At 41.4% G+C, this 25,730-nt stretch overlaps 1 protein-coding gene across 1 annotated transcript in view; it reads right to left on the bottom strand.

Annotated features, from left to right (window-relative positions):
- Positions 1–689: 689 nt before the first annotated feature.
- Positions 690–25,730, bottom strand: part of abca2 (ATP-binding cassette, sub-family A (ABC1), member 2) — a 423,663-nt gene continuing 398,622 nt past the window's right edge. The window contains exons 46-48 of the mRNA XM_083912406.1: positions 2,553–2,690; positions 2,267–2,470; positions 690–750 (exon numbers count right to left, since the gene is read on the bottom strand). Of these exons, the coding sequence (XP_083768532.1) occupies positions 715–750; positions 2,267–2,470; positions 2,553–2,690 (378 nt within the window). The 3' untranslated portion in view covers positions 690–714. The remainder of the gene's footprint in view (positions 751–2,266; positions 2,471–2,552; positions 2,691–25,730) is intronic.

The following is a 25,730-nucleotide window of genomic DNA, read 5'->3' as shown; positions in this document are numbered from 1 at the left end:
AGATAACAAATGAAAAGTGTCTAAAGAAGTGAATAAAGGGGGGGAGGGGGGGTATCCATGTCATGTATATTCTCTCCATGTCTCTGACATCAATCTCAAAGAAAGGGCTAACAGCTAGCACACATGTCCAGAAACATTTCATTAAACCTTCTGTAATTGCAAAATAAATCAAACACGTCAGTCCACACCTACTTCCATATCTAAAATAAATCATTCTTCTTGCCACAGAAAAATAGACTGTATTACATTGCCAATGGGAATCAACTTCATCACAGCATGCTCTCGATGTAGGTCTAGTTCAGTACATTAACAAGGGCCAACTCTGGTTAGATGAGGCCCTTTGGTAGGGAGTGCCTACAAACAACTCAAAGTAACCTGTGCTACTGGGTCTTTAAACATATATTGTTAGTGAATGTTATGGTAATTCACTAACAAAGGTAGCTAACCTATAGTATTCATCTGCCATTTAGTGAGCTACATTCTAGAAAAAAAGGAAACATTCAAGTCCAAAGTCTTCGATCCAAATGAGCACTCCTACTGCTGTGTCTCTAACTACAGGACACTGTATGTATGATCACCACCTCAGTCCCTCCTGGGATTCAAAATTGGATGCTGAAATATTGAACTACTATGTCCAATGGTACGGCAAGTTTTGTTCCTCTTTAGGGGTTGGTTTAGCTCAGAAAGCCCCCTCTCTGCTCTAGGTGGATCATTTCAACAGAGAGTGTCGGTGTTGAAGGAGAGCTGCACCTGCCACACACACACACACACACACACACACACACACACACACACACACACACACACACACACACACACACACTAATTAATCTATTTATTTGTCAGATAAAATCAATCAAAATACAATATATGTGTCGTCTGTGTGTGTGTGTTTGTACCCTCTTCTTGACCTCAAGAGGGAGAAAAGGCTTTTTTCCAGATGGTTGGGATCTTAAATGATTCCCTTTAGTGGTGGTCCTGTCCGGTGCTGCCTCTGTACCAGGCAGGATTTAAGGGGATACTACCTAAGGTGGAACAGTCTCTGCCTTGCCTTTCTCACCACTGAGTCAATATACAGATTAATAATACATTTGTCATGTTTAGTGGTACTACTTAGCATGTGAAAACAGTTGTATAATAGAATAGAATTACTTTAATGATCCCAGCCTGGGAAATTATTATTATTATAATGTTATGTATACTGATTAGGCCTAACAGGCGTAATTGACAGACCAGCACAAGTGAAACTACTTTTTACCACTTTCATTCTGCCTTTTACAATCACAGATAGGCAATGACGATCTGCTGCATGGTATCACCTCAGTACGATTGTAGCTAATTGGGGAATTTTATAACTTTGAGAATTCTAATTGTTTAGTACTAACAGGTAAGACAGTGTTTTTCTGAAAGAGATGAGAAGTACCATTTGAGCAGAGCCATATTTATAGAAAGTTATAATGGTGAAGGTAAAAAGAGATTGTACCATACATACATTATATAAATAGGAACTTATGATGGACTTTCTAAACTTAAATATTTTGTTGTCTTAACTGCACCTGTGTTAATTGTCCAGTGCCACCCTCATTTCCCTGCAGCCTTGATCAAACTGTGAGCTGTCATTTCTCTTTTCATGCCCTGAAGAAGATTGTGAATTGAAACACGTAGGAACTAAGCCCATTTATTAAAGGTCTTTTCAATTTTTTGAAAGACAGCGTGCCTTCATATTGTTATGTTGTGATTTATTGAACCCAAAGTTAAGCTCTGTTTTGATCTCATGATATACCTTGGATTCAAAGAGCACCTGTTTTTTTGCATTAGTGAAGTAGCACTCCTCAGCTAATCCACATTTGCTCCATCTAAAAAATCCAGTTGAACTACTACTACTACTACTAGTACTACTACTACTACTACTACTGGACAGAGGGTGGCTGTGAACTGATGGCCCATACCCAGATATGTAGGTACCTACCATCTGTATGTTCAGCGAGGATACTAAATACTTGCTTAAGGAACATCCCTACATCGGACAATGTCAACTGCACCCTTGACTACAAAAAGATGGGTGAAAAATACTGAATGAAGTATGACTGTTTTTCTTTTGTTCCAATGCTGGCAACCACACCTAAATCCCTGTGCACTTGTTCCTGTTTGCTGCCCTGCAATAGTTGTTGCACTTGAGTACTTTGATTGGATATCTGCACATTTGGTTCCTACTACAAAATTGAAATCTAATAAATAAAAATAAACATAGGTCTGATTCACTCACCCTTTCCTCTTCAAAGCTGATGAGTCCTTCATCATCGTCGTTCTCCAGCTCCTCCTCACTGATCAGAGCACTGAGCTCTGTGTTAGCTGGACGAGACTTCAGCAGGTTGAGGATGCGCTGCAGGTGGGACTGTCCACCAACTGGGGGCGACACTTCTGGCTGCTCCAAGTTGTCACTCTGTTTCTTGGCAAAGTTGACAAATACCTGAGCAGTGAAAAAAAATATAATTTTATGTATTCTGTGTTTCCTTGTTTAAGTTTGGCATGAGGGCTGCATGTTGACTCACATTGTCCAGAGTGGTCTGACTGACAGAGTAGTCCTCGATGCCCAGCACACCGACCACCTGCTCCATCTTACTGAAGACCTGAGCCAGGGAGATCTGCTCAGACTTCAGCTGGTACTGAACCTTTGTGTGGTGATGCTCCTGCAAATATGACAGCAGGTGGCTTAATATCTGAACACTCTCAAAAAGAGGGGGACAACTATTTTTTAAGACATTTACCTAACCTTTCTCTGTTAATTGCAATGTCAAAAAAGAACCTGGAAATATAAAATGGAAGATCAAACAGGACAAAACCTAACAAATGTTTTATCAGCAAGATTACTTGGGGAAAGGGAACAAGAAGTGAGAGGTGTGTTTAAACATTTGGGGATGGGACCCATCCCACCAAATTAAAATTCAACTCCTCCCCTGACCTGTATTCAAGAAGGAAATGGCTGCAGTTATCAGAAGTACTTATAGCTGATACGCCTGAAAGGTGGACAAATGAGATGGGAGCCCGAGGGCAAAAAATGAAATTCAGAAAATAAGCAGTGGGAACTGTCAGAGAGAATAGTGTTAGCTTTCCTAACTATCTGTATATGGAACAGGTCTAATAATGTGCACTGGTGAACTCCCAGTGTCTTTTTGCACATCTTCACAACTCTGTTTAGTGCAGTTTTGGACTAAATGTTAATGTAACTGAACCAACAGAGAAGAGAGAATGTCAGGACAGATTCAATATAAGATCTGTAGAATAGAATTATAGGGGACTTGTAGACATAAAACAAGGTAAGTCTCCTCTGCCAATACAGACGTTGCTGGCCTTTTCTTCTTTTTTTTTACACAAAGCTTCTGAGTGGAAAGTAAAGGTAAGCTTACTATCCACTATAGTCCCAAGATATTTGTAGGTTTTGTAGGTTTTTTTGTTTTTGATGTAAGGTTTATGTCTAAAAATCAATGCACATGTCCTTTGTTTTCTGCACATTTAGGTGAAGGAATGCATTGTTGCACTAATTTACAAATTCATCAACTACAGGACCGTGAGTGTTTACACTTTCATGAAGTTGGCTGACTATGACAGAGTCATCAGCAAACTTTAATATTAACATATTTTCTTGCTAACAGCAGCAGTCGTCGGTATAAAGAATATAAAGGAGATATTAATTCCCCTGACATGCATCCATTCACCCTCACTCTTTGAGTTCTGGAAGGAAAAAAAACAACAACAATCGAGCCCATAATGTTAAAATCTAAACTAATATTATTGATAAGTTTGTCAGTTAAAATGTGGAGCTGGATCTGGTTAAAAGCTGACGAAAAGTCCACCAATAGCAGCTTGCCATGGTTTCCTTCAAGATGTTTAAAAACGATTTAATAAAGTGGCAGTGGCAACTTCTACTCCATGGCCAGCCCTGTTTGTGAACTGAAAAGGGTTAAGTAGACTTCATTATAAAAGAAGTCAGGGCCACAGGTCTAAAATCATTTAAACCTTGGGATAGTTGTTTTTGGCCACAGGGCCATCTTTTGTTTATTGACAACATTTTATTGGTTTATTTAAAAATAGATATATTGTCTGTGGAGTACCACAGTTTTAAAAAAAGAAGCCATATCACTGCTTTGTTTTTAAGTTCTGTCATTTCTAAGTGTAGATTTGCTTCTGCTTCCAACTCCTTGGCACCCTCTGCTGCTTAAATGACAGCTGGAAGATGTTGTAAAAAATGGGGGCTAGCTGTTCTGCACAAGAGGAGATGTAGAATTTGGTTAACAAAAGTATGTTGTTTTGTAACAACTCTGTTTTGGCTAGGTCGTTCTGGTTATTGTTAGGCCTTCCTGAGAGGTAAGCTAGACAATAGATCATATAATTAAATTACATCCCTGTTGTGATACGTGGACTGATTAAAGGTCTTCATTTAATCCGGGCATTAGTTAAAAGTGTCAGGATCCCTTGTTCTGGCAGCCTCTCCCTTTCCTTTTTTGCTTGTGTTTGTCTCCCTCTGTCTATGTTTCCCTGTATGTGTCTCCCCTCTCTGTGTTTGTCTCTTTGGAGACGGGAGGCGTGGTTCTGGACCAGCTGCACTCAATTCCACTAATCACCTCCCCAACAGTATAAGAAGCCGGGTGTTTGACACGTCCGGTGCAAGATCGTTTCATCACTACTCTGTATCTTGTCTCTTTCGTTTGCTCCACATTGTATTTAAGTAAGATAGTTTGTTTCATGTTTTCGGTATTCATTGTTTCTTTGTCTCTTTTTGTTTGTTTCCCCTAATCCTGCCCCCCTGTCTGCATCATGCGATTAATTTGCTCTTTATTATATTTACAACTGTTGTTTTTCTTATTAGTACTTTCACACAGAACATTAATATTTCAAAGCGGAAAGCAATCAGATTCATTCATTCATCTTCAACCGCTTGTCCCTGTCACGGTCGCGGGGGTGGGGGGCTTATTTTTTTTACTTATGAGGATTATAAAACAGCAGCATACACATAGGCGGCGCTAAGGCAGGAGATATGGGGAAGCTACGGGACAAAAAAAACTGAGATGACACGGCAGAGTGATTCCATCAATTCTCTACTCATTTGGTTGTTGTAGCCCAGAAGTAATTATTAATTTAGAAGCCTAATCAATTACTAATCTTACCTTAATCAAGCAACAGTCGCTGCAGGGCCTTTATGTCATATTTGTCAACAATCTCCTCATGTTTGATCCCCTTAGGGTATGTCCACATGTTTTGGAGACTCTTATGCACAAATCACTCTGCAGTTACTGTCCTCAATGAGCAGAGGGTGCTGCTGTGAGCCACTTGCCCGTCCCAAAACACTTTCTTGCTTGATTTAGTGACTTTTCACACCTTCTTAGCAACATTATCTACAAAAAGCGACTAGCGACCAATTTAGATACTTATTCAGAGCCAGTGACGTGCAGTCAAGGGAGGCAGGTGAGGCTGTGCCTCCCCTGTCATCATGAGAGGAAAAATAAACGAAATCATAAAATAACAGTATCAGTAACAGTAAGTATTAATATTTATCCTCTGATATCTATGATTTTGGTGTGGTTCTTAATGTATTTCGACCATTTTTATGGTAAAAAAAAAATTCTGTATTTCCTGCTTAAATAAATGGAGTCTCTTCGGAGACGAGAGGTGAGGCACGGACACCCGAGCCTCCCTCCAGATTGCGCAATCACTCACAAACTGGATTGAGCGCGTGCAAACGGTGCGTGCTTGTTCCCATTTCTGTGTATGTTTCCAATATGATGGTTGAGGACACTTTTATGTAATAAAAGTATACGTCGTTTAAGTATACGTTTTCAAATCTTCCCACTCTGAAATGTGGTTTCAAAAGATACCATTTTCAGGCTCCGATAACGCCGGCTGCATGTCCGTGAATAGCTAGCTACTAGCGAGGTAAAACTGTTAACTTCTACGCTAGGTAGGCTACACACGGAATCACGCAGGTAGCTTAGACTAGACTTAGACTTCTCTTTATTGATCCTTTGGGATGACTCCTGTAGGTGAAACCGGCACCTGAGATGATTGTTCATTTCTGGATTAAGGTGAACTTTCATTTTGATTATGAGATGGCCTCAGCCTGATCAAACAAAGGGAAGGACTAGGCCCAAAAGCCTGGTAGCCTTTGTCCCAGAGCACATGGTCACAGACAAAGGCCTGCCATGCAGCTCTCCCCCAACAGGTCAGACCCAGGTTTGAACTTTCCAAGGGACCCCCAGTCCATTTGCTGACCTGACCTCTGGTGATGACATCACCAGTGAGTCTATAAAACTGTAGGACACCTCCTGCTCTCTCTCTTTCTTGGACTCTTTTCTTGGATTCACTCAACTCGACGCTCTCCTGCTGGATCCAGGGACCAGCTGCTGTCCCCAAGCCCTGAACATGGCCTATATGGAGTAGGATCATCAGCCAGGTTAACCAACCGATTACCAACCCAACTGAGCAGAACAAAGAGCGATCTGATTCCTCTTTTGTCTAAGAGAAAACAACCAGAACAAGAATCTTTTCTTTAACCAGCTTCCTTCAAAAGGACCAGCCACTGGCATCGAAGCAACGCAATGTTTCGCATTGAAACATTTGTTGTTTAGCATTAGTTTATTGTGTTTTGTTAGTGCATTTATTAATTTGTTAATAAATGTTTGTGTTTACAATATGTTTGTTTATTTAATATTACACAAAGATGAATGAGCCAGCATCTACTAAGAAAAGAACTTTTAAATCCTTCAACTGAGTAAACTATTGCATCTATTGGTGTTCAACCCTTAATTAGTAGTTTAATATATTTAATGAGAATTTTATATTAGTTTTCACTCCGTATATGACGGTGGTGCCCCGAGGAACTCTGGTTTAGCTAGAGTCATTTTTATTATTATATTTGATAATTATTGGTGATAACTAATATTTACCTGATTAACGATAAGTTTATTGAGAAAACTAAATCTCAACGTGAGTCAAGGCCCTACATTTCATTGGTTCTCCATGTGAAGTTTTTAAAATAACTTAAAGTTATTAATTTTTCTTTATTAATTTTCTTTTTCAAATAGTGCTACCAGTTAGATCTGGTGTGGCTTAACTCCACACACCATCTCCGTTCTGGAACCGTACTCCTGGATAGGGGTTGGACCCTATTCTTCTCTGGAGTTGCCCATGGTATGGGGATACTCACAAACCCCCGGCTGAGCGCCACGGTGTTGAAGTTCACCCCTTTGGATTAGAGGGTCGCCTCCTTACGCCTGCGGGTGGTATTCTGCCTTCTTGGAGACCCTGAATGGAGTCCTGCATGGGGCTCCAGTAGGGGACTTCATAGTTCTGCTGTGAGACTTCAACGTCCAAGTGGGCAATTATGGAGACACCTGGAGACGCGTGATTGGGAAGAACAGCCTCCCTGATCTAAAACCGAGCGGTCGTCTGTTATTAGACTTCTGTGCTAGTCACGGATTGTCTATAACTAACACCATGTTGGAACAGTAGCATGCTCACAAGTGCACATGGTACCACAGCACCCTAGGCCAGGTCGATGATCGATTTTGTGATTGTATCATCTGATCTGAGGCCGTATGTTTTGGACACTCAAGTAAAGAGAGGGGCAAATCTGTCAGCTGATCACCATCTGGTGATGAGTTGGGTCAGAGGATGGGGGAAGATTCTGGACGGACCAGGAAAGCCCAAACGAGTAGTGCGGGTGAACTGGGAACGTCTGGAAGAGGCCCCTGTCCGAGAGATCTTCAACTCACACCTCTGCCGGAGCTTTTCTGGCATCCCTGTGGAGGTTGGGGGCATTACATCGGGCAATGTTCAAAGCTTCCATAGCTGAAGCTGCAGCGGTGAGCTGTGGCTTCAAGGTCTTAGGTCCCTCAAGGGGCGGTAACCCCTGAACACCGTGGTGGACACGGGTGGTCAGGGAAGCTGTCCAACTGAAGAAGGAGTCCTTCTGGGTTATGTTATAAGACTCTGGAGACAGTTGCAAGGTACCGATGGGCCAGAAAGGCTGCAGTTTCTCCTGTGTCAGAGGCAAAGCAGTGGGTGTGGGAGGAGTTCGGAGAAGTCATGGAGAAGGACTTTCGGGCAGCACCAAGTTGCTTCTGGAAAACCATTCGACATCTCAGGAGGAAGGAACGGGAAACCGTCCAAGCTGTTTACAGTAAGGACGGGATGCTGGTGACCTCAGCTGATGAGGTAATCGGGCGGTGGAAGGAGCACCTATAGGAACTTCTTAATCCAACTAACACGCCCTCTTTTGTAGAGGCGGAGCTGGAGGCTGATGGGGAATCATTGTCAATATCTCTGGTGGATGTCACTGAGGTAGTCAAACAACTCCACAGTGGCAAAGCCCCAGGGATTGATGAGATTTGTCCAGTAATGCTGAAAGCTTTGGGTTTGGAGGGGTTGTCTTGGTTGACACGTCTCTTCAACATTGCGTGGAAGTCTGGGACAGTGCCAAGGGAGTGGCAGACCGGGGTGGTGGTTCCCCTATTTAAAAAAGGGGATCAGAGGGTGTGTGCCAATTACAGGGGTATCACACTACTCAGCCTCCATGGTAAAGTCTACTCCAAGGTGCTGGAAAGGAGGATTCGTCCTATAGTTGAACCTCAGATTGAAGAGGAACAATGCGGATTCCGTCCTGGACTATGAACAACGGACCAGCTTTTCACTCTTGCAAGGATCCTGGAGGGGGCCTGGGAGTATGCCCATCCATTCTACATGTGCTTTGTGGATCTGGAGAAGGCATATGACCGGGTCCCTCGGGAGATACTGTGGGAGGTGCTACGGGAGTATGGGGTGACGGGGTTACTTCTGTGGGCCATCCAATCTCTGTACACCAGGCGAGAGCTGTGTCCGGATCCTCGGCAGTAAGTCTCTCTCTGACAAGGACTGTTTTGCACCAACATTCATTAACATACAGATACAGACCCACCCTGTGATTTGCCAGTGACACTGGCATCCCGTTTAAGGTGTATTGAGAATGAGACACGTGACAATTTGGGAGGGGTCTGAGCCCATCCACCATGTTAGAATCCCACGCTACTGGTTGTCAGGGCAACACTGCCCCGGAAAGTGCTACAGTAAGGAGATTGAATCACAACTTGAGGCACATAGAGACGGAATCACTGGGTTTAAACTGAGATATGATGAGGCAATTGTGAAGAGATAGTGAAGAATAAGGAAAAAGAGAAAGGGTCCTTACAGGGACAAACTTACAACCAGCGCCAAACAGACATATTTAGAGATGCTGGCTGATATCAACGGCTGACATGTTTTGCATCTTGTAATGCTTAATAATGTAAAGTGATAATTTGATTTTAGCCCAGTCGGTGTCTGTTGTGGACTTCGAAGTGGACAAATCAGTTCAGGTTAGGCTTGGGCCATTAACAGTGTGAGCAGGGGTAAAAGGAGTTTTTATTTCTTGCTGGTATTACCATATTGAATAGTTCGCATAGCGCGCACACCAAAAAGTACACTTAATTATTTATTATATTCTACTTATCAAGCATTCACCAGGACTTCTTATCACTGTAGTACTTTTTATCACACTGCTAGTGTGAAAGTCTCAGACTTTGCAACAAACGTCTGTCTGCGAAAACACTCTGATTACCAGCTGCACATTTTGGCACAAGATCTGGTTAAGGTTATGTGCGCTGCTAGCTCATTGTCTGTCCAGGTAAACACTGCACACATAAAAACAAAATATTGAAACATCAACATATTTTTCTGTATATGTGTTTATATTTGGGAGACTTTGCAATAAACGGCCGTTTACTTAAATGCTTTGGAAACCAGCTGCGAAATTCATCAAGTTTATTTCAAATAGATGGATGGCAGAGTCTCTGAAGTATGCCACCGCATCTGCGCCACTTCCTTCCTGGTTGTTACTTGCACCTGTGCGTAACAGGATTAGATTCAATTACTGATTGATCGTTTGTCTCTAGAGACAATAGTGATAGGGGTGCTGCGTTGTTTTAGTAGCACCCAAGGCCCTTTTCCCCTGTTGTAGTTTTGTATTGGGGATTTTTATTATGTATTTTTGTTTTGTTAAACAATTTAACATTATTGTTAATGATCCGTGTATGTTTTGGTCATTCGATATTCAATTCACAAACGGATATTGCAAAACAAAAAATTAGTGGTTATTGGATTTTCGTTTTAAAATACTAAAATCAAAATTGAATTACAAGGCATTTTATTGGATTTTCGTTTTCTAGTAATAACAAAAATTTTAATAATTAGAAGACAATAACTACTTCTTTCCCATATTCTCGGACCAGAAGTTGCCATTTTCACAGTAAGAGCACCTATGAGGACGGTGCTATGTTGGAGGGTATTATGCTTCTTATTTGATATTTTAACTTGTGACAACACATCACTAAGGTCCTGAAGGTTTGACTGTTGGTAGTTGTAATTGGTGTTCAAAAATGCCAAATTCTATCTTCATGGCTTATGTTGTTGTTGAAACGCTAGCTTTTTGTTATTTCCTTAGCTACGGTAAACATTCAGGTAATGTTAGTTACAGAGTGTCATCATTATTATTATATGGATAAAATACAGAAAGACAACCCATAATACTTCATTGATATACTAAGAGCTATAATTAACGTTAGATATAAGGCCACAGAAGGTGTATCATTAACTTAGCCTATATAAGCTTAGATTTAATCTTCCAAACAACGATAAGCCACAATAAGCCATGAAATCCGGCATTTCTGAACAAAACCTATTACAAATATCAATAGTCACACCCATTAGTGGAACTGTAACCAATGTGTTGTGATAGGTTATTTTGTCAAAGTTAGAGAAATGTAAATTAGCTACCATGTCCTGATATTATTTTACCTGTATTGCTATTATGGTAGTGTGTTTTTATGGTTGTGTTCAATTTATTAGATTGCTTGAATATCTTAGAACAGCGCTATGTAACGGATTTATGTCACCAGTCGGGCAGTTTTTCTTTAATCTATCAAACCTTCTGTTTAACCTACAAATATGAATGCTCCTGTAATGTTTTACATTCATTGAATGGTGTTAAAATGAAGTCTAACTTCTTACTTTTGTAACCATATATTGTGTTAACGGTTAACTTAGCTTTGTTTTTACAGTAGAGGTTCAAAGGACGCTGACCTGGCCCTACTCGGACGCCCCGATCTCCTCGCCGTAAACACGGGGAGTTGCTGGTCGTGCAAACAATGCTGTCAACACATCCAGGACCATACTTCAGTCCTTCACAATAAATGACAGGAATTGGATAGGAATTTTTTTTCTAGCCTGTTTAGGCTCAGCGTAGCGTTTTTGAGGTTCATTCCAAATTGAACAGGTTGAGTCAGCTGGGAGGCCTCTGGCTGTCTTGTGTGTTCCTGCATGCAGCTGCTGCTGTAAAACTTTAAAATTTGCTATAATATAAAAAGAATTTAAAACATTGGATTGTGTAAGCAGCTGTTACATAAAAGGAAAAAAAGAACACTGACAGAAAGAGTTTGAAACTGTGTGTGTGTGTGTGTGGTGATCAGTCAATTTGAGGAATAAGGTAGAGTGGATTTGTGTTCAGAAATACCAGACTGAATTGTGGAATTGGCCTCAGAGAATATTTCTAAAGCAATTGGGAAATAAAAAAATGGAGGGGCGTGCGCTTCAGAGTCTGTCTATGTAGGTCACACGCACATGGTGACCCGCTACTTCCAACTATTTTCTAAACAGGAAAGAGTGTCAAAATAATATCAGAATAATATAATCTATACATGAATCTGTAAAAATCTGTCGATAATCTACTGAAATAATTCTACAGACTGAAGTCTTGAAAATCTTTGACTAAGGGGGTTAATAACTGACTGACCCAGTCTCTCACTGACTGAGACAAGACTGTAAAAAGAATATATGTGTGTGCGTCTGATTGTTGAGAGGCCTAGTGTGTGTGTCTGTGTGTGTGGGACGTCCATTGAACAGCTGGTTTACATTATTCCAAAGTCGAAAAGTTAATATGGCTCGGGTGATTAATATCCAGAGGAAAATTAGCAGAGTAAAGAATTGGGTGAAGACATACTGTGAATTAAACAGCTGGGTTTTTTTGCGGGCATTGTCATTGTGAAGTAGTGGCGTAGGAGAAAATTCAGAACAACTATCAATCGCCATCTTGAAGTTGTGGCGCAAATGAAATTCAGGAGTTGGGTGTGGTTGTAAAATCCAATCAACATTTTGAGGCAAACGGCTTGGGAGCTTGTCATACAGGAAGCTGGGTGTAACAGATCAGCTGGGAGGGCCTAGCAACTAGCTATAGGCCCAGAGAGCATAGGAATGATATTGAGACAGAACCACTATGTCATGACTGTTTTTGCATGATTAGGCATGAAGTACAAATATACATGTAAAATGGAATTTTGGTTTGTTTTTTGTGTTTTTGTCAGTGGCTGCTTTGGTAAATTGCTGTTTTCGATTATGCTCTCCGGTGAGTTGTTAAAGAGCCCATCAACTGTTCAATCCCAAATCTTTGCCACAACATAAGTAACATAATTAGCATCCTGTTACGAACAAGACACCACATCAGAGCTGCATCTTCTCTCCTGGCAAAAGATGCACAGCTAGTACCCAAAACCAAGAGATCTTTTGAGCCTGTGCTAGACAGCAGGGGCCGAGCTAAGAGCCACAGACAGTAAGACCAGGAAGTGCAGTAAGGCAAAGCAAGAGCTAATTAAGTGCAAATGGGGAAAAGTATATGTTAAGAGCTGAACTAAAAATTGACATTTAACATTTACAATAGTAATAAAATAAAACAATAATACACTGAAATAAAATCAGTTAGGTAAAGTATAAGTTAGATAAAGTATATTTGGATGTTAAGTATATTTGGAAGTTAGGTAAAGTATATTTGAGCCATGCCCTGTGACAGACTGGCGCCCTGTCCAGGGTGTACCCCGCCTCACGGCCGATGTCAGCTTGGATCGGCTCTAGCCCCCCCGTAACCCCTGATAGGGACAAACGGTTGAAGATGAATGGAATGAATTAATATTTGAGCCAACCAATTAAATAAATAGCGGAGTTAATTGAAACTACTATATTCAAACCTTTTTCAACAGACTTATAGATCTTAGAAAAACTCAGAACAAGGGACAGATACAAGTGAGAGATTCTATTGAGAAATAGCTGACATTAGTATTCTTAAATATTTGAAAAAACTGGCTGTGTGTTGTAATTAAAAATAAATAATAAAATATAATTAAGTAAAATGAGTCATAATTAAAAGAAAAATACATAAAGTAAGAATGAATGAATGAATGAGAATTGAACATCCCTAAAACAACAAGAAGATTAAGGAACTATCTTAAAAATGGAAAACCTAATAAAGGGTTTAGATTTAGTATGGCCAAATGAGGGGACAGTCAGTGTGAGTCTCATTCTGATAATTAAACATCCCAACAACAAGAAGGAGATTAAGGAACTATCTGAGAGTTCAACATCCCACCAACAAGAAGGAGATTTAGGAACTATCTGAGAAATGGAAAACCTAACAAAGGGTTTAGATTTAGTGTGTCAAAAAGAAGGGACAGTCGGTGTGAGTCTGTGTGAGGACATGAGGCTTCGTATTAAAGAATACAATGTCAAGGATTAGAGTAATAAACGACAGCGAAAAAGAGAGAAAGAACTAGAAACATTAATAACATTCAGAGATTAAGGCATTAATTACAGTGAAAACATAAAGAGATTCTTACAAATGAAAAGGCATGGAAAAGGAAACACCAAGATTAGCAAGCGCCTTGAGAGGGGGGGCGAACAGCGACAGTCAATAGGACATGCAATTACACACCACATATATGCACTGACCCTGGCAAATATCCAACACTGATACAGGGGTCACAGGGGCATTACTCCCCTTGGCAAACCCAAGACCTTGAGGCGTTGATCCAGAGATTACCTGAAATCCACGAGGGAGCGAGCAGCCGGATAAGACACTTTGATGAAGAAACAGTGGGAAAGTTATTTGCACTGGGCGACATTAAATCAGTGTTGGGCATAACCACGATGGAAAATCTTCTATGAGACAATGGATGTGCATGGATGGCAGATCCAAGGGCCAATGGAACTGAGTTAAATGCTTACAGAAACCGCCTGAGAAAAGAGTACCCTGTCAAAATTTACCCTAAAACATTGAAGGGTGAAATCCTTATTGACACAGAAAATCCAGCCATATACATCAGCAATCTGCTGAAAAGATGGAAACACAAGAAACTGAGGGGGAGGCTGAAAATAGCCCACTGTTGAGAAGTTTGGTCAGAACCTCAATTGTGGACGCGTTGCCAGGTCCAGTACAAGACAGACTAGATGAGACACAAATGAAACGTGCTCAACTTCAGCTGAGAGAACTGACTGATAAAACATGAGAAAAGGGCTCTCTACAGCAGGAGTGGGGAGGTGAGACACTGCGACAGAATCACCAAAACTGTCCAGAAAACCTGTGACCGGATCCTTGGGGATCAGCCACGCAACATAGACGAACACGCCAGTGTATCAGTGTGTGGGTGTGTAATTTAAAATTCAAAGGTTAATTAAAAATAAAATAAAAAATAATAAAATGTTTATGTTAACAGTTCAGTTTTGTTAAAATCCTAAAAGCTTTGAAATCACACTGAACATTGATAATCCAGTAAGACAGAGCTAAAGCCAAACATAAAGCTGCTAAAGGAGCCTAATATGTTTGAAATCTAAGGATTGCTAGACCAGTAATATTGGTTGACATAAAATGTCCCTGTAATACTCCAATATCACCAGTGTCACAGGCAGATACATTCAAAATATTAACTGATTTAAGTTTGCAGGTTGAAGTAAAGTGAATTTTAATAGTGATTTGTGTTTAATTGTTTTAGCATTTCTGTGGCTGAAGAATCCTGGATACCTATTTGTTTACCTACACCTTTAGTTATTAAAGGATACAATGACAGTAAATTACATTTTTTTTTAAAAGAAAGAAAAATTGGCTATTCTCAATTCAATTTCAATTCAATTCAATTTTATTTATAGTGCCAAATCATAACAAAAGTTATCTCAGGACACTTTACAGAGTAGGCATAGACCCAACAATTCCCCTGTAGAGTACGGTGGCAACGAAAACCTTCCCTATAACAGGCAGGAACGTTGGACAGACCCAGCTCTGTGGAGGACGGCCACCTGTCTTGACCGATTGGGGAGGAAGAAAAGGAGACAGAAAGAGAGAAACATAAAGATAGACAAAAGACAGAGAGACTGACACGCTTCCAGAGATGCAAGCAGCCAGCGAGTAACAGTAACTATAACAATATCTATAGTGATGTGAACATGACCCACATGTTATGGCAGTCTACACAGCAGAACAGCAGGAACACGCACATCCAAGGTGACAGAACATGATTTTGACATCTTTAGCATCACCAAAGTCAAAAAAAATGAATGGAGCACTAACCAGCTGAGGGGGTTGAAGGTAAATGAGAAAGAATTGTTATTGTTAACCATGCTACTTCCTGATTCGCACAGGATAAATCACTCTGCGAGGGGAGAGAGAATGAGAACAGTAAAACAGAATAATGTGAATTTGGGCCTTAAACAATAAGTGGGAAATAAGTAAATAAAAAGTAAATTCTAATGGAAATGGTTCAAAAATCTAGTACGCGTAAGAGATATCTTATGTAATAAGTTTAGATAATAAATCAGATTGTACACAAAAGTTACTAGGGAGATCATATAACAGGCATAACAAATAGTGTTAAGACGTGCAGAGGTAAGGTGAGTAAGTTAATGAAGGTAGTTAACCATCACAGTTAAAATAACAGGATCTGTTTTGTTTTGCTGTCTATACTAATAAGCTATTGCATGAAACCTAACAGAAGCATATCTTTAACACTGCATGTTAACAGACTGAGCTTTACCCTCTCAACCGCTGCAAATTAAGTTTGGAAAACATGTAAATGTACATACGATGAATGGAGCAAATAATGGTGTATATAGCGTTGTCTGTTTGTGAGAAAACAACAGGGTACCAGGATCCGGCTCAGAGATCCTGAGACCAGTGAGACCAGGTGTACACAGAGATCTTCCGGAAAAGTGGCACGAGCCAAGGAGGGGAGTCCTAACATCATGGTTCAAGGGACACCAGCGGCGGTCCAAGTGGAGGGGGGCACACCATGGTACCATCTGAACCACTGCACCAGGGCCCGGGTAGCAGCTGATCAAAAGGAAACAGAGCCAGGCGAGAGTAAAAGCAAAACGCTGAAGATTCATCTGTGGACACTAATGTACTTTCTACTGTGGATGTTGCCAGGAAGCAGAACGTTGGGGGTGTAGTAGGTTGGAAAATGCCTTATGTTTTTTTAAATGTTTTTATTTGAACGGACACCCCCTCTATTTTTTCTGTAATAATAGAACCATTCTAACATTGTTAATACAGACTTTACATCAGGTGTAATACACACTTACGTCAGTAGATGGTGCTCTGGTGCTGCTGTCAACCCACTGGGAAGACTATAGCTATAAGCTCTGCTCATGTGCAGCTCAGAAATAAACAAGCTCTGGCATGAGAAAGACGCTAACTTTGGTCCTCTCTCTATCGATCCACGGGTACTGCAAAACTTATTTGTCAATATTAGGCTTGGGTCAGAAACTAATGTGAATGCATTATAAAGTGTTTGTAATGTGTTGAGGTGATTTTTGAGATCAGTGTTAAGTGTAAGCATACCTCGTAGTGTAGCTAATTGTTACGATGTGCTTCATCATGCTAAGTAGCTTTTTCCATGAAGTTCAGTTTCATACAGTAGTTTGTAAGAAACTAACATAGTATTCAGTAATGTAAGGACATGTTTTAAATCCTGTTAAGCGTACAAGCCAGCCAGTAGTGAGGAAACTGTGATAAGAAAAATATTTTATTCAAACTATTTTTGCATTTCCGGTTACCGCTTACATGTTGGGCCGTGCCATTTTGTTAAGCGCCACGGTTTAGTGCAAGTGTGTAAGAGAGTAGTGTGTGATATGGTTGAAATGTTTTGTATCTAATTCTAATTTACATAAATGTGAACAGATATTCATGTAAGGTGAATGTGTATGTGTAGTTATATTATTTTGGTACATTTAGTGTCTTAAGCTAAGCCAATTATTTTTAGTATTTTGTTTATCTTACTTTCCGCACAATGTTTTATATTATTTGTCAGTTTTACACCTTTTGTTATTTCATTTGTGAAGTATTTATGTAATGCACCTTAACCAGAGAACGTAATGCTTAACAATGTATTGTGAGAATTTTAGGCATTTGTGCTCAAGATATAAACAAGCTCTGGCATGAGAGAGATGCTAACTTTGGTCCTCTCTCTATCGATCCACAGAGCTACAGCGTTTAAATGTCATGGTTACGCAGTGCTCCCTAGCCTGAAGGGCTGGATCCAAACAATGACCCAACCACGGCAGAATGACGAATCAGATGAGTATGGTGTACTTACACAGGCGTTAAACACAATTGTAAATCAAAGTCCAACCCATGACTCAGGAAAGGAAGTAATAGACAGGGAGTCAAGCCCAACTCAGGGTTAAGCTCAGAAGTTACCTAATAATAAGGTGGCAGCTCCAACCAGAGCTGACATCTCAGAATCATATACATCACAAATAGAACAGAGTTTAGATGCTAAGGTCTCATCACACAAAGGCACAATTAGACGTTCAGAGTCCTTCCAGTGTAACTACTCTAAAGATAGGTTATACACCCAATCTCCCAATAAGGAGCTTAGACCACCCCTTTAAGACAAGACACCTGCTTTAACAATTTTACTCCCTAAGGCTGAGGTCACTACTAGACCTGCAGAACAACCAACTGAGCCTGACCACCTCGGTCAGGGGGAATTGACCCAGTTTTAATCCAATGAACTTTAACCCTCACAATAACGATCAGTATGGCAAATATAAACCACAGTCAAGGAGTTTGAGGCCAGTGAAGGATTTAGGTTAGAAGCGTGCTTCACAGAATAGCTGGTATAAGTGGGCTTGGTATACAGCTTGAGAAATGACATCAAGTGAGTGTGTGGTTTGTGCAAAAGCCCCTAATACTCTTCCAACAGTAATCCCAGATAAGTATAGCTTTCAGGAGTGTAGAGAAGGTAACTTCACTCCCATGGCCAGAGCGCCCAGAATGTTCAGGCTGCCTACTGTATATACGGCATCCAATGTAGATTAATCTATGGATCACAACATATGCATCTGTAGGTGCAACCGATGATTGTCAATTTCTTGATTAACTCAAACCTTCAGTTTGATTAAGACTAGGCCCAAAGCCTGGCTGCCTTGGTCTCTGAAACAAAGGCCTGCCATGCCTTCTCCCCCACAAATCACACCCAGGTGTGATTCTCCAAGGGACCCTCAAACTGTTCATTGGCTGACTTGACCTCTGGCGAGGACATCACCAGGGCCTATATAAAGTGTAGCACACAACCTGCACTTCCTCTTTCTCTTGGCCTCTCTTCCTTCGCACTCAACTCGACGCGCTCCTGCAGACCCAGGAGACCAGCTGCCCGCTGTCCCCTCGGCCCTGGACCTGGCCTATGGCGTAGGATCACCACGAAGGTTAACCAACCGGTTATCCTCAACTGAGCACAGCAAAGAGTGATCTGAGTTTCCTCTTTTGCCTAAGAGCAACGACTAAGACAAGAACCTTTCTTCAACCAGCTTCCTTTCTTCAACCAGCCATTGGCATCAAGCAACGCAAAACATCTCCCATCTCATGGACTGGTAACTAATCACCAACTGGGCATTACTACATGTTATAGGTATATGTTAATTGTAAAACATCTTGGATGTTATCTTGGTTTCCACATGCTAACATGACTCCCAGTTTCCAGATTAGACCAGTGTGGTATGAGAATCCTTGCCCAATAGAACAAACTTGTCACAACATAACTATGACACTACGCACGCTACATGTGCTGAGTGATCAGACATACGCAGTAGTGGTTAGCTATTGTATGTTTGGTGGTATGCAGAGATTAACATTCTTCTACCACATTGGATCGGTCTTTGTACTTTAGTAAGAATGAAAATTCCAATACAGGTAATTTACAAGGTAGTGAGTGACTTAATTGGGGATCAGAGGCCCAGATACAGAGCACAGGGTAAAGAGGCAATATGTTCCAGAGCCACATGTACATTTACATGAGATAATGAGGTATCACCATGAGTTTAAAGCCAAGATGAGGTCAGAGCTGGATAGAATCCAAATTCCTCTTGGCAATGCCAAGCAAGAATGTAGCATGGACAAATTACATTTATAATAATCAACAATGGTTTATGAACTACACGAACAAGGCCCTTAGTGGCTTAGGAGAACAACTTCAGGAAACTAGTAGGATGGCTTGGCAGAGTAGACAAGCATTAGATTGGATGTTAGCTGAGGGAGCGTTCACAGTGGCAATGTCAAAACTTAAAGAATCAGAACAGGAAGTTAAGGAAAATGTAAACAAAGAGGGGTCATGGGATTGGTTGGATCTGAAACTCGGTCTGCTAGGAGCAACAACAGTAAAAGTAGCATTAAACGCAGTCATAGTTTTGATCGTAGTTATTCTGTTAGTTGGTTGCATCATGCCCATATTGAGAAATGTCCTGTACAGTTTATTATTCTAAATTTTGCATTATTGCAAGTAAAAACTATATGGATTTGATCAATTAACATTTAATAAGAGTCAACTTGGGTTTGTCCACCATACTTACAAATGTTTTATCACTAGTTCATTTTAATCACATGCTAAATGGTTAATGTGAAGAAACCAATGCAGCCGCTGCTTGCGCCTAGCGCAGTCATCCATCATCCATGTTATTTCAAAACAGAGGCCAATGGGGACTATGCAGGACTTTTCTCCTCCTTAAAGTGATGAAATTATCAAGAATGATTATATGAGGAAGTAATGAAGGCTGGAGGCTTTTCACCTGCATGAGCCGTGGATGGCAAATTGATTTCTGACAACATCACTTTGATGGGTGTTTAGGAACCCTCAAAGGGGGGATATGTGGAAGAAAGTAAGGCTTTATCATTGAAAAAGTGTGTGTACAACAAGAACAGTGGATAACAGGAAAAAGAGGCCAATAAGATGAGGGGGCAAGTATACTACTTCAATTTGATTATGGTTGGTGAACCAGGTAGGGCGGCACGGTGATGTGGTGGTTAGCACTGTCGCCTCACAGCAAGAGGGTTCCTGGTTCGAATCCCGGCAGGGGCCCTTCTGTGTGGAGTTTGCATGTTCTCCCTGTGTCTGCGTTGGTTCTCACTTGGTTCTCCGGCTTCCTCCCACAGTACAAAGACATGCATGTAGGTTAGATTAATTGAGGACTCTAAATTGCCCGTGAGTGTGACTGGTTGTATGTCTTTATGTGCCCTGCGATAGACTGGCGTCCTGTCCAGGGTGTACCCCGCCTCACGCCTGATGTCAGCTGGGATCCCGCGTCCCCGACAGCCACAAGCGGTTGAAGATGGATGGATGGATGGATGGTGAACCAGGTACGGACCAGAGCAGCTCGATATCCTGTACAGCTATATGATGAAGAGCATCTAGAAATGTGACGATATATTTTGTATTGTATGGACCTAGTTTAGCATGATGGTACAGAAGCCCTTAAAGGCTTATGGCAGCACACAATGAGATGTTTCCCCCGCGCTGCCTCGGGCCGTGCACAATTGCCCTCTGGCCAATTTTATTACAACCCTGTCGTCTTGTTTTTCTAAGGTTGAATCCAGCCTCATCAATTTAAATGAATTCATGAGGCAGCAAATAATAAAATATTGTGGTTGGCTATGTGGTACTGATACAATGGTACATATTCAGCTGTTACTGGATTAAACCAATACTGTATTGTAAATGTAAAGGACTGTAACACTTACCTGTACATACTGTATTCACGTCGAAGTTCTTTGACCCTGACACTGTTCCTCTCTAATGGGACCCTGGACAGTTGCTTCATAGTCATTTTGTGCTTTATCAAAATGCGTCTTATAGTGGTAATGCTTAGTCGGTTTATATTGTTGAAGACTTTCATTTTTGAACGAAGTGTCTTATGTATGAAGTAGTGTGCAAGAGCAAGTGTGTTGCAGAAGGGAGCAAGTGTGTAGCAGAATTGCAACTAAAGTGCAAAGCAGCACTTATGTTTAAGGTTGGGTCACATATGTTTGAGGTATAGTAACAAAAACTTCAAGTTGTGTTACTTTGATCTAAGCATGGGTCCATTGTTCAAGCAATGGGCAAAAACTGTAATTAGACGTATAAATGTCCATGTACAAATATGAAATATCACTTGTAGATTCCTAGAAGCGAACGGCGCCTGACTGGTGATACAGTGACGTACTGTAGATTAGTGGAAACAGCCGTCCAACTTTGACAAAATAAATTAGCATAACTCATGAGTTACAGTCTTCTAAGGTCTGACTATTGCTATTTTTAGTAGGTTTTGTTGAGAAATGCCGGATTCCATGGCTTACTGTTGTTTGGAAGATTATAGCTAAGCTAATATAGGCTAAGAGGCAACCATAAAGCTTCTGTGGCCTTATATCTAACGTTAATTTTAGCTCTTAGTATATCAATAAAGCATTATGGGTTGTTGTTCTGTATTTTATCCATATAATAATGTTACTCTGTCACTTATGTTACCTGAATGTTGGCGGCTGCGGCTCAGAGGTAAAGCAGGTCGTCCTCCCCCATTCTAGACATTGGCGGTCCGATCCCCGGCTCCTCCGGTCCACATGTCGAAGTGTCCTTGGGAAAGACACCGAACCCCAAATTGCTCCCTGTGTTGCGCATGTGTTCCCTGAATTGCCCCCCCCCCCCCCCCCCCCGGGGGACAAATAAAGTTTTTTGGAATTTGAATTTGAATTTGAATGTGGTGTGAATGGTTAGATTAGACTAGATGGTATGTAGTCCACTGCCATCAGTGTGAATGTCTGGGTGAATGGCCGAATGTGACAAGAAGTGTACAAGCGCCTTGAGTAGTCAGAAGACTATATAAGTACAAGTAGAAGTCTGTTAATGTTTACCGTAGCTATAGCAACAACAACAAGCTAGCATTTCAACAACAATGAGCCATAAAGATAGAATTCTGCACTTTTGAACAAAAACAATTACAATTATCTAACAGTTATACCCCTCACTATCTTAACGATGTGTAGTCATAAGTTAAAATATCATATAAGAAGCATGAATCCCTCTCCGATCGGAAAAGTCGTTTTTTTCGTTTTTTGTTTTTGATTTTAATTTTTGTTATCATAACTAGAAAACGAAAATCAAATATAATCAAATTAAATTGCAAGGTTTTTTCTATGTCATAGTCGAAAAGGGATGGACTGGAATTTGTTTTTTATTTTCTAGTTATAATAACAAAACTTAAAATCACCAGAAGACAGAAACTAAAAATGCCCGTTTTTTCATATTGTACGACCGAAAATTTCAGTTTACACAGTAAGAGCGCCTATCAGGACAAGTGGTGCTGTGTCAGGGTGGGATTTATGCTTATTTGACAGTTTAACTTGGTAACACATCGGTATAAGGTCTTGAGGTGTATGACTGTTGGTAGTCGTATTTGCAAAAACAGTTGTTTCGTTCACATCTCTGCAGACCCTTCACACCCTGCACATCACCTCTTTGAACTTCTCCCCTCTGGCAGGCGTTACAGAACTCTGTACACAAAAACAGCCAGACATAAAAACAGTTTCTACCCCCAGGCCGTCACACTGCTGAACAATTGACCCCACCCGACACATCACACACACATGCCAGACATACAAGACACATGCACCTAATGCACCTTATGTATATCATTGTAAATAATATAACAAAGATATTTATAACAGCCTGGTCACTTTACTTTGCACAATTATTTTATCTTTCAATTTTAAATTTCTCATATTTACTTGTTAACCTATTTTTAATACTACCTCTATTTTTTTATCTTAAATTATTGTTCTGTGTTGTTCTGTTATTGTTCTGCTATTGTTATGTAAATGTTATTGTTATTGTTATGTTTAGGTTTGTCCTGTTAAATGTTTGTAAACTGTGAGAAAAGTATAAGCCGGAGTCAAATTCTCTGTATGTCCAACATACTTAGCAATAAACCTGATTCTGATTCTGATTCTGAAAAGTGTTTTATTTTTATGGCTGCTGCAGAACGACAACCCATAATACTTATTTCGCCGGCCCAGGTGGTGGTGTACATTGAACATGAAAATTAAGAATATTTCACGGTATATTTTGGAGCTGTTAAATCATGTCATTCTATTGTCAAGGACTATGGTCCTGGATGTTTTGACAACATTGATGTTAATGTGGACGACCAGTGTTTACGGCGAGGAGATCAGGGTGTCCGACTAGGGCCGATAACACAGTGACTGAACTCCCTCAGCAAATGATATGGCCGCAGGCTAACAGCTAGCAGCTTGAGGTCCTGGCAACATGAGACTGTCTTTAATGAGATATGTCCTGGGTCGTTCACATACATGAAGAGTCCCCCACTTTTGCTTTTTCCGCTCGTTTTTGTGTCTCTGTTGGCTCTCACGTCAGTGAATCCCGGCAGGTCCATCTTCATCTTCAACCGCTTATCCGGGGTCGGGTCACGGGGGCAGCAGTTCTAGCAGGGGACCCCAAACTTCTCTTTCCCGGGCCACATTAACCACCTCTAACTGGGGGGTCCCGAGGCGTTCCCAGGCCAGTGTGGAGATATAATCTCTTCACCTAGTCCTGGGTCTTCCCCGAGGTCTCCTCCCAGCTGGACGTGCCTGGAACACCTCCCTAGGGAGGCGCCCTTACTAGATGCCTGAACCACCTCAACTGGCTCCTTTCAACGCAAAGGAGCAGCGGCTCTACTCCTGAGTTCCTCACGGATGGCGGAACTTCTCACCCTATCTCTAAGGGAGACTAACGAAGATTGACTGGTAGATCGAGAGCTTTGCCTTCCGGCTCAGCTTTCTTTTCATCACAACGATCTGGTAGAGCCACTGCAACACCGCCCCCGCTGCTCCGATTCTCCGGCCAACCTCACACTCCATCGTCCCATCACTCATGGACATGATCCCGAGGTACTTGAACTCCTTCACTTGGGGTAAGGACTCATTCGCTACCTGGAGTAAGCAATCCACCCGTTTCTTGCTGAGAGCCATGGCCTCAGATTTAGAGGTGCTGATCCTCATCCCAGCCGTTTCATACTCAGCCGCGAACCGATCCAGTGTGTGCTGAAGGTCACTGACCGACGATGTCATCAGGACCACATTATCTGCAAAGCAGAGACGAGATCCTAAGCCCACCAACCTGCAACCCCTCCCCACCAAGGCTCAACTCCATATCCTGTCCATGAAAATCACGAAGGTTCCGGATCACCGAGGTTCCGGGCACAGCTCTCGCTTTGATTGTACAGGGATTGGATGGCCCACCTTTTGGACTAAATCAATCTTAGGAGTTGACCTGCCCTGCTGTTTAACTCTAATTTTCTCTTCGTAAGGAAGACTATCAAATGGCTTCGCAAAAAAACGGACGACAACATTCATTTATCTGCCATGATGTGCAGCTTGCTAATTCTAGCAGCTGGAGCTGCTGTGCCAGGCTACTTACTGTGAAGTGTAACCGCCTGTGAGTCTGGGGAAAGAAACTGCAGAGTGAAAGAACAGAGTCGCCAAACACAACGCCAGTTATTTTCAACAAAGACAAATTCGTTGGTCTCCGGTCAGTGCAGAACAATGGAATGAAAAACTTGGAAAATGCTCCGCTGGATGTTTATCTTCAAGATCGCTGATTCTCTCATTTATCTGTCAATCAAAAAAGGATTCCACCTCAGACAGCTCATCCGATCCTCATGCAGAAGCCGAGCGTCCGGGCTAGCCCACTGTCCCTTAGACCCCCAGAGACACTGAGCGTCCGATGGGCGGGACAAAGCCCAACATTTATCCAATGACTGTCTAGTTTCGCTGCAGTGGAACAACCCACTCTATGCTTTCACATTCAGTAGAAGCTGAGCATCCGACTGTGTAAAGCGCTGCGGCGCTGCATGGATGAATGAGAAGGAAGTTGCGCCGGGCACCTGTGATAAGTAGCTGATTCTGAACAAAAGATAAAGGTTTTCTAGCGCGTATTTAGTCAATGAAATGTACACACGGCAGTACATAATTCACCACTTTTTTTATTTTTTGGTGATATTTTAGGGGAAGCCAAGCATCCCTTGCAGTCTTAGAGCAATTGCCACTGATGCCTACCGATTTTCATAAAAGTTCATCCATCCTAAAGGAAGGGCTGTTATTTAAGGTGTGCCAGTAGGGGGCAAACTCACTGACAATATTTTTTGTGTACTTCTTCTTCTGCTTATTTCCTGTTGAGTCAGCATGCAGAAATACGGACAGCCCCACTCTGTCATTGCAACCCACTTTGTGGTCTGAGGGTGTATTTTCCTTAAAACCTGTCAACAGGGTTGAAGCACACTGCTACCCTTCTAGTGTCTACAGTTATCAAGTGCAGTTCCCTAAGGGTGCAGTTTAAGGGCACGCCCTCTCAAATTGCTGTGTTTCCATTACAAAAAAAGGCCCGAGACGGATTTAGGAGACTCAAGAGGTGACATATCACTCGGAATGGGTTTCAATTGATGGGTGGCCCATATGATTCACAACGTCAACTTATGTACAAGTAACCTGAAAGAAATCACTCCACCTCAAAAATGATGGGCGCTGTAAAAGTGTTGACAGACAGGTT

The sequence above is a fragment of the Echiichthys vipera genome, assembly GCF_963691815.1.
Source record: "Echiichthys vipera genome assembly, chromosome: 4".
Classification (NCBI taxonomy): domain Eukaryota; kingdom Metazoa; phylum Chordata; class Actinopteri; order Perciformes; family Trachinidae; genus Echiichthys; species Echiichthys vipera.
The sequence above is the reverse complement of the archived record's forward strand: the minus strand, read 5'-3'. Positions and strand labels throughout refer to the sequence as shown.